The sequence below is a fragment of the Pseudorca crassidens genome, chromosome 10 (genome assembly GCF_039906515.1).
Source record: "Pseudorca crassidens isolate mPseCra1 chromosome 10, mPseCra1.hap1, whole genome shotgun sequence".
NCBI classification, from domain to species: domain Eukaryota; kingdom Metazoa; phylum Chordata; class Mammalia; order Artiodactyla; family Delphinidae; genus Pseudorca; species Pseudorca crassidens.
In genome coordinates, this window is record NC_090305.1 from 23,635,903 (window position 1) to 23,649,761 (window position 13,859).

General features: G+C 54.2%; 2 protein-coding genes across 2 annotated transcripts; both read right to left on the reverse strand.

Annotated features, from left to right (window-relative positions):
- Window positions 1-1,327: 1,327 nt before the first annotated feature.
- On the reverse strand, window positions 1,328-11,131 carry ATF6B (activating transcription factor 6 beta). Its single transcript, XM_067752612.1, is given in 19 exon segments — window positions 1,328-1,815; window positions 1,818-2,024; window positions 2,545-2,629; window positions 2,771-2,882; window positions 3,102-3,172; window positions 3,376-3,457; window positions 3,643-3,750; window positions 3,912-4,091; window positions 4,544-4,635; window positions 4,728-4,913; window positions 5,576-5,709; window positions 5,871-6,002; window positions 6,093-6,228; window positions 6,369-6,454; window positions 9,357-9,492; window positions 10,015-10,106; window positions 10,357-10,435; window positions 10,574-10,653; window positions 11,027-11,131. Coding segments are annotated over 19 exon segments (2,100 nt in total). The 5' UTR covers window positions 11,109-11,131; the 3' UTR covers window positions 1,328-1,795.
- A 546-nt stretch (window positions 11,132-11,677) lies between these two features.
- On the reverse strand, window positions 11,678-13,148 carry FKBPL (FKBP prolyl isomerase like). Its single transcript, XM_067755816.1, has 2 exons — window positions 12,984-13,148; window positions 11,678-12,811 (listed from the first exon to the last, which is right to left on the reverse strand). Exon 2 carries the CDS (start codon window positions 12,735-12,737, stop codon window positions 11,703-11,705), a length of 1,035 nt encoding a protein of 344 aa, XP_067611917.1. The 5' UTR covers window positions 12,738-12,811; window positions 12,984-13,148; the 3' UTR covers window positions 11,678-11,702.
- Between the last annotated feature and the right edge of the window lie 711 nt (window positions 13,149-13,859).

Consider the following 13,859-nt stretch of genomic DNA (forward strand, 5'->3'; position numbering starts at 1 on the left):
GAGAAAAAGCGATGGGACAATGAAACAGTGATGGACCCAGATGGGAGAAAAGCGGAACTGAGGAGAAAAGGACAATGTAAATGGAGGGAGAAAGGAGCAGGGGAGGAGAGAAAAGTGTGTCCACTAAGGACCAGGCAGCCTGCACGTCATCTTTCCTCCCCACATCAACCCTGAGAAGTAGGTAGGAGTACCCCATTTTACAGATGAGGAAACTAAGGCTCAGAGTGTTTGTTACCTACCAAGGACACCCACTAACAAAAGGCAAAGCAGGGGCTCCAACTCAGGTGCTCTCCCTCCAAAATCCCTGTTCTCCTTGCACTCACTGCCTGGATAAGGCTGGAAACAGCTGGAGGGACCTTGGGACAGGAAGTGCTGGCGGAGAAGCCAGGGCTGCCCTCTGGAGGGAGGAGAGGCCTAGTTCCTGGGGGCCCTAGGTTCCAGGTTGCCATAGTTACTTGGTCTGTTTTCACCCCAAACACAGTAATGGGGAAGCGGGGGAGCCTGGCTGAACACGTGAGGTTCTTCCCGCTTTCAGCCCTCGGCTTATGGCCCGGGCAGCCCCTGTCCAGCCACCTGGGCATTGAGCCCAGGCCTAGCCCACACCCTCCCGCTGACCCAGGACACTCCTGCAGGGCCAGGCCCGTGGTGCTGCTGGACAGGAGCTGCTGATGGAGATCCCCCCGAGGCTGAGTGAGACTCGGCCCCTCACACGTTGCCCTGTTCCCCTTCCTCCTAATTAGAAAACACAGCCTTTCCTGCTGGCCCCGTGCTCCTCCTTTTCTCTCAACTGGACTCTCATGTTTTAGTTTCCTACAGTTTAGGGCTAAGGAGATGCTCCTCAACGTGCCCCTTCCCTCCAAACACTGCCCCCTTCTCCACTGTGTCTCCTTTCTGGGCTCACAGCCCCTGGCCCCACCTCCACTGTTAGTTCAAGCTGCTAGTCCTGGAAAGCAAGGTGGGGGAGACCCTGCAAGAATGCACAGGACCCAGGGAGGACGCTCACCCTGAAGGGCGTGGGGCCCCCTGTCCTTCCTGTTTACTCAGACACATTCTGGGAGCTGCATCCTCCAGCCTGTCACGCCATGGGACAGCCCTCCCCCACTCCCCCACTCCCCCGCTCCCCCGCTCCCCCGCTCCCCCGCTAGACAGCAGACATACCCGCCTTGCAGGGGTGGGGATAAGGGGATGACGTGAGCTCTGCGATCACACACCCACCCCACCCCAGAGCCAGCCATGTCTTCAGTACTTGATTCTCTGAACACTGGCCCTATGCAAGTCACTTTCCCCAGAATTCCCCGTCACGAGCCAGTTAGGCAGGCACCATTCCTTCAACTCCCTCCAAGTTGTTTATTTAATAATAAAAAAGAAGATATGCACATACATACACCTGACCTCCCTCCACCTCTCCTCCTTGACTCTCAGGAACTAGCTCCAAAATGTAAAAACTTCCCTAGTCCCGCCTGGGGACTAAATTCCCACCTCCACCCCCCAAACAGAAACAAAAGAATAAAGAGTGTACAGGAGCCCACCTACCCCAAAACTTAAGCTCATTCAACACCCTCAAAGAAAGAAGCAGGGACACGGGGTTCACAGAAGTGAGAGGAGCCCTATATTCCAAAAAGGGGTGAGAAGAGAGGAAAACTTCCCCGCACCTCCAAATAAGTGCTTAACCCCCATACCCTGTCTTTCCTTTACCAATTGCCCCCAGCCCAGGGATCAGGAAAATTCGAAACAGTCCCACTTGGTCGCCCCCACCCCCTGCCCCCCAGTTCTAAGTCAGTGTGAGTCGTAGAGGTCAGGGATGATTGAGGTAGAGGGCTGACGGGCGGCCTGGTGGGCCTGGCTGGCTGCAGAAGCTGGCAAGGGGCCACCTGTGGCATTGCCCGGGCTTGAGGACGGCTGTTTTCGGAGTGAGGGGGGCACCGTGGAGGTCTTGATGTGGATCACCCTGGTGTCCATGACCTCACACTCGATCTGCATCATCTCCTCATAGTCTCCCGGGGGCCCCCGGCCTGACAGGGTCTCTGTGAGAAGCGGGGAGTTAGGGAAGAGGAGAAGGGGGAGACAGACGGAGAGGAGGGGTCAGAACAGTAGAGGTGGACAGCGGGGGAAGGGCAGTGACGAGGAAGCAGAGCCCCAGTGGGAGTTAAATGAGAGGGGAGGGAGGGAGTTGGTGCAGGGAGAAGGAAGGAAGTCGGGGAAAAAATGACACTGATAAGTGTGAGGTCACAGGGGAGAGGACAGCAAGAGAACAAAAAGAAGAGTCCGGCGGGTTCCCAGCCCACACCCCTCTGCCCAGCACACCCTAAGCAGTTTCACCTAGGGAGGACCCGCACCCTCATCTTCCTCCCAGCAGTGTCCTGCATTTTATTTTTCTATCCAGTCATTTCTGGCTTCTTCTCACCCATGCATCTAGCATCTCTATAGAATTACCACTCCTGTCCCCATCTCCCCCCTCAACTCCTCATGCTGGGTCTCCCCACTGGAACTTCCTTGTTCCTCAATTTCAGGACCCCTCCCCACACTGGGCAGAGAAAGAATTACCATTGGGGGCCATGGCGGGCATCACCAGGGACATCTTGGGCCGAGAGGTCTTGTTGTGGCTGATGGCTGGGAGCAGCAAGTGGTCCTGGGAAAAAGAGGGGCCAGGCTGGGAGGGTGGAGGAAAAGATGTTGACAGGCTCCCCGGCCCTACTCTACAGCCTCAACCTGCAGGCAGACTGCTGGGGAACCCAGGGTGACAGGGATGGGGCCAGGAGGAGAAACTCACCCTTCGGAAGGAGACAACATAAAATGTGTCTTCCCGTCGGTCAATTGCATCCAGGAACTCTGGCTGTGAACGGTCTGGTTGGCGATATAGCTGCAGCTGGCCCACAGCATCCCTAGACGGGCAGGGAAACGGGATTGGCGAGGAACTAAGCCCAGTGCCCAGTTCCCAGTGCGGAAGGGGGAAAGGATGAAAGAAAGACAAGAGACCCCCAGGGGATAAGGGGAGCATCACGCCATCGGTGGCAATGATGACGAGCACAGGACAGCTCCTTAGGGTATAGCTCTTTAGAGTGGAACCTCACTTAACAAATAAGTGCCCCCCCAAGACTCACCTTTCTGGGGGCCCAGGGGGTTGGGTGGGGACTGCCTTAACTGGAGGCGACTTCTTCCATAGCTGAGACTTCTGGAAGGAGAAGTATCTGAGGATTTGAAGAGGGTGGAGGGAAAAGGGAAAAGAAACAGACAGCCCCTGGGAGCTGACGCCACCGCACACCCACCCTCCTACTGCCCCCAAAGCCCCATAACAAGATGCCCTCTTAAAATCCCCAGGACATTCAGCCCTTGTTTTCAAGTGGCTTTCCTTGAACCAGCCCCACCCCCTCCTACCTGTCTCTCCTGGGGCCTCTGGGGCATCTTCCGCCGGCCTCTCTGGTGGCGCTGGACCCAGCCACTCAGCTCATCAGCAAGCCTGGGGAAGCAGAGGACGGGTAAAACCTCTGTGCCAGGCCAAGACTCCCACTCTCCTCGCCCACACATAGGAGGGGAGAGAGAGGGCACAGAGAGCTGGTGCTTCAGCACACAAGGACAGCCAGGCCGTCTGCGGAGGCGCCTCGGGACAAGAGGGAAGGCGCCCCGGTTGTGAATGCCCCACACCTCAGGGACTCGGTCCTGTTGAAGTGCCGGCAATCAGAGGAGAGGAAGAGCTGGTCCAGGTCTCTCAGCAGCAGCTCCTTGGTGCCCCCAGGGAAGGCTGTCAGGTTCCTGGAGTGAGGCAGGGACGAGGCAATGACCTGAGGCTGCCCAGTGCTCTCCCATCAATGGAGAAGGTCATGCTGGCAAGAGAGCAACTCCAGCTCCCCTCAAAAGGAAAGGTCACTCTGGGGGAGAAGACACACTCAAAAGAGAGAGGGCCCTTTCCTCACCTGAAACTTGGCTGGCCCGTGGAGCTGGGCTGGGTCTCCTTGGGACCCTGGGAGGGATGCTGGGGGTGCTCGACTCTGTGAACTGGCTCTTGCGCCGAGAACTCCAGCAAGTGTCTCTGGGGTCGAGGCTCCTCTCTGCTCATCCGAGGAGAGATGGGAGCTGGAGGAGGCTCACTGATGCTGTGGATAGGAAAGGACAGAGCACGAGGAAGAATTCCAGCTTTACTGAGGGGCTAGTTAAGGGGGAGGGCTCTACAGATAGTCCGCCTGGTTCCGATCTGTGCTACAAGACTGAATCTCTTCATCTGTAGGACGGAATGAGAACAGTCCCTACTCATCGAGCCAGAAAACACGAGGAAAGGAGAGTGCTTAACCAAGGGCCCAGAACTCACTAAGCACTTAATAGTCACTATTTTTATCAACGTTCTCACCACCATCTCCTCCAGGACATAACACTTATGAGAGCAATGAGGGAACAAGAAGGGACTGACTGGATACACCCACCATCAGCGCCAAGGACATCAGAGCTGTCTGTGTGCAAGTAACGAAAGTGACTGTGCCAGAGCAGGCAATCGGGCAGCCGGGGGCTGGGCTCCACCCAGAAGGCTCTGGGGAGGCAACGAGCGTCTCACCTGACAGGCCCAAAGTTGAAGGCAATGAAGAGAAGGAAGACCATGATGCAGACCACCTTCCTGTTTCCAGACCCTAACTTGAGCTCGCTGTTCTAAGATGCAGAGAAAGAGAGAAGCCAGAGAGGGGGAGTCATTCCAAGGAGCCCGTACTCCCACGGGTCTCCCAAGGACACCCGGGTCTTACCTCAGCCAGCAGGGCCTCCAGCCGCCGGCGGAGGGCAGCATTCTCCCGCCGGAGCTGCTGGTTGTCGGCCAGCACAGCCTGCAGCCGAGCTTCCAGCCCCTGCAGATACTCTTTCTTCTTCCTCCGGGACTGGCAGGCCGACTCCCGGTTCTTGATCATTCGCTGCTGCCGCTTCAGCAGCTTTGCCTAGGCACAAAAGGGTCAGAGAGACAGGGAAAGAGGGGAGGGAGAGGGGCATCACACCCTCCAACTCCAGGGACCGATCACCCAGAGCTCACAGGGGCCACTCTCCTGCCTTCCTAACCTCTACCTACAGAGCCAGAGAGAGGTTCTTCCTCTCTGCCAAAACATTCCAGGGAAGGGGCCCTTCTCTCAACCACTCCCTAATGCTGTTCCTCAGCACTGAGAGAAGTTAGACTATAGGAGGAACTTCCCCCATCCTGGTTCTTCGTGGAACCTCAGTTCCTTTCCTTGATGGGTGGTCTTCCTTCTTCTCAATTCTCCTTTTTAGGACCCGAAGTTGACGCCTGCTAAAATTAGAGAACAGTTTACCTGGTCTTCCCCTAGGAAGCAGCCTCCCTCTTCTCTAACACAGGATGACTCCCCTGCCTTTGATGTACTAAGACCACGCCCACTTCTCCATCTGCAGGGGTAGCAAACCCAAGGATCCTAAAACTACACGGAGTAGATACTCATATATAAAAGAGGTCCACGTTAACCTTCAGGACCGTCTTATGGGCCTGCTTCCTCACTTTTTGCTCCCTTCTCACTCCACAGTTCTCTCCCACGACAGTTCTCTTCTCTTCCCATTACTAGCCCTACTCCTCTCCTCCCCAGTAAATGCTTACATCCACCTCAGGCGGGCAGGAGTTCCCAGGCATAGGAGCTGGAACAATGCTCTTCCTCTCAGGCCGTGGAGCAGGGGGGGTCAGTCCCTCAGGCTGGACTCGAATAGCACCTTGGATGAGAACAACTGGGGACACTGGGGCAAGTGGACAGGAGAAGGAGGTCAGAGAGCTGGAAGTCAGGTGGGTTCCTTGTGTCCACACCCACACCTGAGCACCCAAGTGTCGGGAGGCTCAATGGCTGTGAGCCCCCTGAGAAGGTCAATCCAGGCCACCTCCTTCTCTCCTTCTTTAGTACCTGGGGGTGGCTGGACAAGGGGCTGCAAAAGGACAGTGGTGCTGGGAGGCACAGCTCTCGGTGGCATCGGGACAGTGGTTATCACCACAGGTTTGGGCTGCAGTGGTGGCTTCCGGGCGGGCAGGGGTTTGCCTGAAGGAAGGTGAAAGGAAGGAAGGAAGAAGAAATGTCAGGACTATAGGCCTCTTGCGAGAGACTCCAGGTGTCAGGAGGCCTCATTACCTGAGGAGCCATCAGAGGACAGGCCCATGCTGATCTGGACAGCTCCAAGTGGGGGGCCTGAGACATCCCGCAAGAGACACCCTTGAGGGGATGGGGACTCTGTCTTCACTTCCAGTACCTCCTCTCCTATAAAAGCCTACGTGGGGCATTCCAGAAGATATGTGAGTCAGGAGGAGTGCTGAGGAGACGGAGCTGAAGAAAAGAAAGCTCTCACACCTCTGAGAGCCAGAAGGAACGCACCGGCGTGCTGGAGGGAGGAAGGAAGTGGATGCTCACCTGGTTGGGGGACTCCGCAGAGAGCAGGGAAGCCTCTGAGTTGATGGAGGAAGATGGAGAGACAGGCTCTATCTTAATCTGAACATCTGTGGGACAGTGGGAGGAGACAAAAAGCTGGATATCAGACAAACACTGAAGGAGAAGAGGGCTAAGATGGGGAAATGGAAGACATGGTCATTTCTCCTTGTACCTGCAAGGAAAACTCTTCTGGCCCAGGAGGGCAATCCAGAGGAGGGGCACCATGGAGCTGCTAATCTGCTGCCTCTCCTCCAACCTCTTTACCCAGGACTCCCTTTCTCCTTCCGTGGCCCCTATCAGTTGTTTTCACCGCTGCTCAGCTTCCCTCAAGGCTGTCCCTGTGCTTCTGCTCTCCCTCTTTCTTCCTCACACACCTTGTCCATTCACATGGACGAGGCCCAAGCAGGATTCGGCAGCATTCGTAAGGGCCCAGATTCCTGTCTGGCTGGATTTCCACCTCATCCTGGCCCAACGCGATCACGCGTCGCCACACTGACAACTGCCCAGTCTGCATCTCTACCCTTGACTGCCCCGCTGCACCGTGATCCTGACTCCCAAGTTGCCTGCTGGTCACTTCCTTTCTCAAGCCTCGCCGTTCACCCAAATTCAACTGGCCTTAAACAGGGCTCACTGCTTGTCCCTTCATACAGATTCTCTTCCTTCTGTCAGCCTTCAAAGCTCAGTCACCTCTGAGCCTTCATGGCTTCTGTTAAACCTATCTATAAAAATAAAAAACAAAGAAAAAAACCTATCTATAAGACCTGTTGATTGCCCCATGGAGGTGAACCCGTCCGAGGGCCAGATTCAGCCCCGAGGTCAATGGTCCGCTACTACCTCTGGTCCACAGCACGCATTTTGATAGTTAATTATATGATTGCCTCTACTGCTATTTCAAAATGGCATAACTACTTACCTATTTTGATAGGTAATACAGTCATATGATACAAAATCCCAAAGGAAGGAAGGGGAATTCAGTGAAAAGGAAATTTCATTCCCTTCCTTGTCAACCAGACACCCAGATCCCCTCCTCAGAGGTGACCACTGTTTGAGCTATTAACCATGTGTTATAAACCTCATGAAACTCTCCAAAAGCAAGGACTATGTCTTATGCTTCATGTCTGTCAAAGTGAGGGGTAAAGTACAGGCCCTCAAAAAATACCTAAATACCAGGGGAGACTCTGACTCCAAAAACACTAGCCTTTGCAAAACCATCAATAATCTTTTTGCTGTTATAGACTTTTCAATCCGTTATTTTGTTTGTCCTCTTTGTAACATTTAATCGTATGCTGGATATGAGCTGTTTGTCCCTCCAAACCCACTCTCCATCTTTCCCTGCCCTACTCTGAGGCCCGGGGGAAAACATGAATGGAGTGCACCTTGGGGCTCTCTTGCCTTCTAGCTTCTGGTTAAAGTTCAACCAAAGGGAGGCGGTGCTAGGAAACCCTGAAGTCGCTTTGAAATCAATAATCAACATGGGGGCTTCCCTGATGGCGCAGTGGTTGAGAGTCTGCCTGCCGATGCAGGGGACACGGGTTCATGCCCCGGTCCGGGAGGATCCCACATGCCGCGGAGCAGCTGGGCCCATGAGCCATGGCCGCTGAGCCTGCGCGTCCGGAGCCTGTGCTCCGCAACGGGAGAGGCCACAACAGTGAGAGGTCCGCGTACCCCCCAAAAATAAAATAAAATAAAATAAATAAAATAACCAACACGTCCCACACTGAATTCACCACGTGCTCCCTGACCAGCGGGCTCCTGCTCCTGCAGGCTCTATCCAGTGGTCGGTACCCTCACCCACCGGGTGGCTGCCCTAGCCAGAAACCCAGGCACACTCTTTCACCCCTATCTCTCTTCAACGCCCAGGAGGGTCACTGCACTCATCCATTCTAATTCATGCTTCCTCAAATCTGCCTTCTTCTCAGCAGCTGAGTATCTTACTTGATTAACCGCATGAACCTCTTTCTTGGTCCTCCTTCTGCTTCCAGTCCTGTGTCTCTGCAATCCACTCTCTACTCTGCCACCAGAGTCCTCTTCCTAATAATATTGCTCTCCTGCTTGACTCTTCAAAGGCTCCCAACTGCCCACAGGAAAAAAGCTAAGAGTCCCTTAGCAGGGTTCCTACCTGGCCCTGCAGCCTCTGCATCTCCTGGCCTTTCTTTACTACCCCACCTCACATCCTCTCTAAAGAGATGCACGTTCCTTACAAACACAACCAGTCCCCACGTTCTCCTTCTGGCTAATTCCTATGTGTCCTTTGAAACTCGGATCAGGAAACCCCTCTGCCTAGAGTACACCCTTGAGCCAGCCCCAATCGGGTGAGAGGCCCCCTCTTGTGAGCTTTCAGGGTGCCTGTGACAGGCTCTATCCTAGAATTAGTACACCTTGCTTGGCTTTCTTCCCCCCACCACACTACAGGGGCCTCAAGTCAGTGTGGTGGTTAACCTGTTCTTCACCTTTGCAACTCCAGCACCGTGTCCAGTATCTGGCATGGAGTAGCTGCTCAATAAACATATAAGAGTAACTAAACTCAATAACGCTTTTCAAAACAGCACAAACAATGTTACTTGTAGAATCCAGGAGTTGGGTATATGGTATTCCAACTTTTCTGTATGTTTGAAAATTTTTATAATAAAACCTTCAGGGGGAAAGTCACATAGATAAAAATGCCCTAAACTGTCTGCAAGTTTATGCAAAGCAACAGGAAGTTAAATCACACAACAGGTGACTAGGAACAAGAAAAGAAAGAAAAATCATCCCCATTTCTTCCGTGCTTCACTGGCTGTGATTTCCTGAAATCCTCCCTCCCGCTCCCGGCCTCTCTCTTGGTTATCTGCCATTTCTCCTCGCCACCTTTTCCTCCCTGTCCTGCTGACTGCACTCCCGCTTCCCATACACACATGCGCGTGCACGTGTGTACACACATACATACACTCTACCTTGGTAAAGCCTGAGGATGGTGCAGGCTGTTATTACCTGAGGCATCATCAGAGGTGGGGCCCACATTGATCTGGACGGTTTCAAATGGGGATGTTGGATCATCTCCCAGGAGGCAGAGTGAGGGTGTCAAGGACTCTGACTTCACGACCAGCACCTCCCCTACACCAGAGGCCTGGGTACGAGTCAGGGTAAATCAGGGGGACAGAAACAAGGAAAGAAAACAAAGGACGTGTTGAGAGTAAGAGCAAGAACAAAAGCTTTCGAGCTTACAAACCACCAATTACTTGACATTCATACTCAGCATCTCCCTAGGCTGTGTCTGGCCCCTGGTTCTCTCTTTCTATTTTATTCCTGGGAGGGGTGATAAAGTCTCATGATTTCAAATATTGCCTTCGCGTGGACAACTCGGACAAGAAAAGTTCCAGAATTCTCAGCAGTTAACAACTCTCTTCTTCCCAGGCCCCCCATGGCTGCCACATTTCTCTGTATATTAAAAAACTCCACCTTCAATTCTAGACAACCAAAGAATGGAAATGTGAAAAATGAGGATATAAAAGAAATGGCAAAGGCAGAAAAGAAGCCCCCCACCAACACCCCATGACTCGCAGCACACAAATCATTTCCTCAGCATCTATAGGTGAAGTCGAGGGAGCTGAGTCCCTGCCACAGACAGTAGGAGGGAGATGACTCTCACCTGGCTGGAGGGCTCTGCAGAAAGGCGCGAGGATTCAGAGCTGAGGGAGGAGGACGAGGAGGGGGAGGATGGCTCAGACTTCACCTGAAGATCTGGAGAGAAAGGGGTTAGAAAATAACCTGGAAGCAGAGCCTGACAAGAGTCCAAAAAGTGCCCAGGATTTTATGGGGTAAGGACCCCTCACTGGGGCAAGGGGGAACGAACACATATAAAGAATCAAAGAGGGAGAAGAGTACACAGGCAATCAGGTGGAGGAAGCGTGAGGATAAGAGGAATTGCAGTTTCTGGGAAACAACGGAAGCTCAGGGTTTCTGGATGAGGGAATCACACAGGGTAGCTTACCTGGGAAGATGGGCAGAGAGTCCCAGGGGGGTTCAGGAGGGCTGACATCCATCTCCAAGTCCAGGGAACTGCTGTCAAACTGAATAAGGGAGGATATTAGATGGCAGGAGTGTGAAGATGACGGGTGGCTCCAGATGACCTCAGGCCGGGGGATGAGTCCTGGTTCTGCGACCACCCTCACCCACCAAGCGTAAAAGACCAGGCTGGGGACCGATACCGGGACATCCTGCTCCGGGCAAAGGAAGAGCTGCGTCTGCTCCTCGGCCACTTCATCCAGGCCGGTGTATAAGGTGCTGTCTGCAAGAGGTGCGGAGGGTCGGGGGGTCTTCCGGTAGCGCAGCCTCCGGATCCACACAAAGCCCTCGACCCATCCCTCATTGGCTCGGCTCGGCCGGACCCACCGCCCGCCCACTTGAAAAGTGATATAGCCAAAGAACTTCAGCCCCTCCCTCCCCGACCCCGGAACAACTCCATATTTCCGCAGGAGCGGAGGTCTTCCCCAACTCCCGCATCCCCCGAAAGCACAACTAGCCTCCCGTTCCGCCCTCCTTCAGGGGGTGCATTCCGTATTTGCCCAGCCTTCCTCCTTGGGCCTCCGCTTCCTCCTGCGTGCCTCAGGGTCACAGTACGCCACAGCCCTTTCCCCTCCCCGAGGCCTCACTCCGCGCACCCCAGTCCTCCGGGCTCAGCAAATTGTCGGTGAAAAAGCGCGTCGGGTCCGCAATCTCGCTGAGGAGCATCAGCTCCGCCATCTTTCCCCCCCGCCCCCCCCAACCGTGAGACGGCTCCCAAGGCCCGCCTCTCCCCATCATCAACTAATCAGTTGGCTCTTAAAAAAAAGGGGGCGGCCCGGAAGCTCTACTGACCAGTAAGAGACCTGGGCACTGAGCACGTGAGTCAATAGAAGAGGAGGCTGTACAGGCCGGGCCAATGGGAGTGCGGCAGGAGGCTAGCACCTCCGCAGCATCGGGCAGTGAAATTTGCGCATGCGCCAAACAGGACGCAGCCAGAAAGCGCCTAGGAAATGGAGCTACCAGGTTTTGAAGTTTCGCTGTCCACCCCCTCCCCCCAGCGTGTCCTGAATTTAGAAGTGTAGACGGCTTCTATTCATCTTCGGAGATGGATAAGCCCCCCAAAACATAGCACACGTGACCATATGGCTTTTTAATGGTAAAAGGGTAAAGGGGGACACTGAGACCACTGCTACCTCCCCTAGGAAGGCAAAAGCTGAGAGTGGGATATGGGTGAAACCCTCCCTCTGGGCCACCCCCACCCCCACCCCCCAAATCTCACAGCATAGACCACACTTCACAGGTTCCTGTTTCTTTTAAGGTTTTAACTTTTAATCAGCCAAACATCTTGCGCAGTCCCTGAGCCAGCCCTGCATCCTGTTTCTTTCCCTGAATGATCACCTTTCCCAGCTCCTCCTGGGCTGCCCTGTTTTTTGGGTCTACCGCCAGCACCTTCTTGAGGTCAGCAGTTGCTTTTTCCAGGTTCCCAAGAGCAGCCTGGGCAACCCCCCTTCGGTACAAGGCCTTTAAATGGCCAGGCTCCCGTTCCAGAACCCGGTCACAGCTCTGGGCTGCCAAATGGGGCTGCCCTAGCAGCAACTGACAGGCAGCCAGGTTGGCATGAAGGACAGTTCGTTCCGGAGAGCCAGGTGGGGGTAAAGTCAGCAGCAGCCGAAGAGCCCGTCCATAGCATCGGGCAGCCGATTCAGGGTTCCCAGCTCGGAATAATTCTGTGCCTCTTGCACGTTCTTCCCTGGCCAGGGCCTCCTTCTCAGTGGCCTCCAGTTCCCAGGAGTCCCGGCCCTTGGTGAAGGAGGCCAGTGTGAGCCTGACAGGAGGTCCAGAGCACCCAGGGAGCTGAAGCTCTGCCTGCTCGCCTTGACACATGGACTCCAGGCATTTCTCTATGAGCTCCCCCCAGGTTTCTTCCCTCCATGGGCCTAACCCCATAGTTACCTCTGTCCAGCCCTCTGGCAGCCCTGACCCCAAAGTAAATCCAAAAGCCTGTACCCAGCAGCGGGAGCCCAGCTTGGGTTTGTCCAAGCCATGGCCACGGATTATGATCTTCTTGACAAAGCTCCCATCCGGACAGTACCAGAGATCAGAGGCTTGAAGGGGCTCTGGCACCTCACTGGCTGATCCATGAGACTCCGAGTCTCCTTCAAGTCCAGCGGCCAGTTTTTCAGTTTCTTGAGGATTCTCTAGAATTTGGCTGTCTGAATCTGGGCTCACTCTGAGCTCAAGGATTTCAGTAGGAGGGTCTCGGGGCTGCTGCCTAATCTGAGTAGTTAAATCAAGGTTCTTTTCCCATTGTTGCTGCGGTTGAGAGGTGTCCTTCTCTCCCACTGGATTGACTGGTGGCGTCTCCATTTAGGTGCCTGGTCCTTTCCAATGTGGGTAAATAGTTTTGGTCAGAAAGGGATGGACCAGGTTCAGGTCCGCACCTGATTTAAAAAATAAATAAAAATAATGTCATTGGCAGGAATCTTATTTAGATTCCGTTCTCGGCTCGAGCCTCCGTTCCAACCCCGAACTAACCCAGAACTATAAGTTCCACAATTCCCTGCGGCTTGGGTAGCCGTCCCAACTACGGACACCGATCGAGTCAAAATGTACCTGGGCGGTCGAAGCGCCTCGCCTGGCGGCAACAGCCGGACCCTTCAAATCATCTCTCTTTCCGAAGCTAAGTGCTACTGAGGTACTGTCCTCGGAGTCTTGCCCCAGGCGGAGAGGACGGTCGGGGGTGGTGGTGGGTGGGCAGGGGACAGCTGGACAGAGACACTGACGGCTAACCCTGGAGCCCGCGAGACAGCGAATCTAGTTAAAATCCTGGCAGCCAATCGGGAGGAGGGAGAAGTCAGGTTAGCCCGCCTTTTGGGCGTGACGTCATTTCCCCCACACGCTCACTCGCCACACCCCCGTAACCGGGAAGCTCCAGGCCTTAGCAACCGAGCTAGGCCAAATCAAACCTAACTAGGCGAGCTACGGCTGGCCAGGCTACTGAGAGTGAAAATCCAGAGAAGGCCTGGAATGGGAGATTGGGGCGAATGAGAATATAGCGGGGAGTGGTGGAGCTGGTGTCACATGGCAGCGACCAGTCCTTATATCTGGCGACCTCAGGCCCACCTGTGCTATTCTCCTTGTTCCTGCATTCGGGGCTCCCAGCCAGAGTCAACCCGCCTGCTTCTTCGCCCATTCAATCCAGGGTGCTTCAAAATAAAACCTTTCTCCCCAACTGGCCCTATTCCCTTAGGGGACCACCTGAAGCTTGCCTTACCTTTCACCCCATATTCATTAATGCCTTTCAAGCTCTTCTTCCTCAAGAAATCTTAGACAGTGCTTTTCAAACTTTGATGTGCCTACACACTATCTGGGGAACTTGTTAAATTGCAGGTTCTGAATTAGGGGGTCTAAGGTGGGCCCTGCAATTCTGCATTTCTTTTTTTTTTTTTTTAATTTATTTTATTTATTTATTTTTGGCTGTGTTGGGTC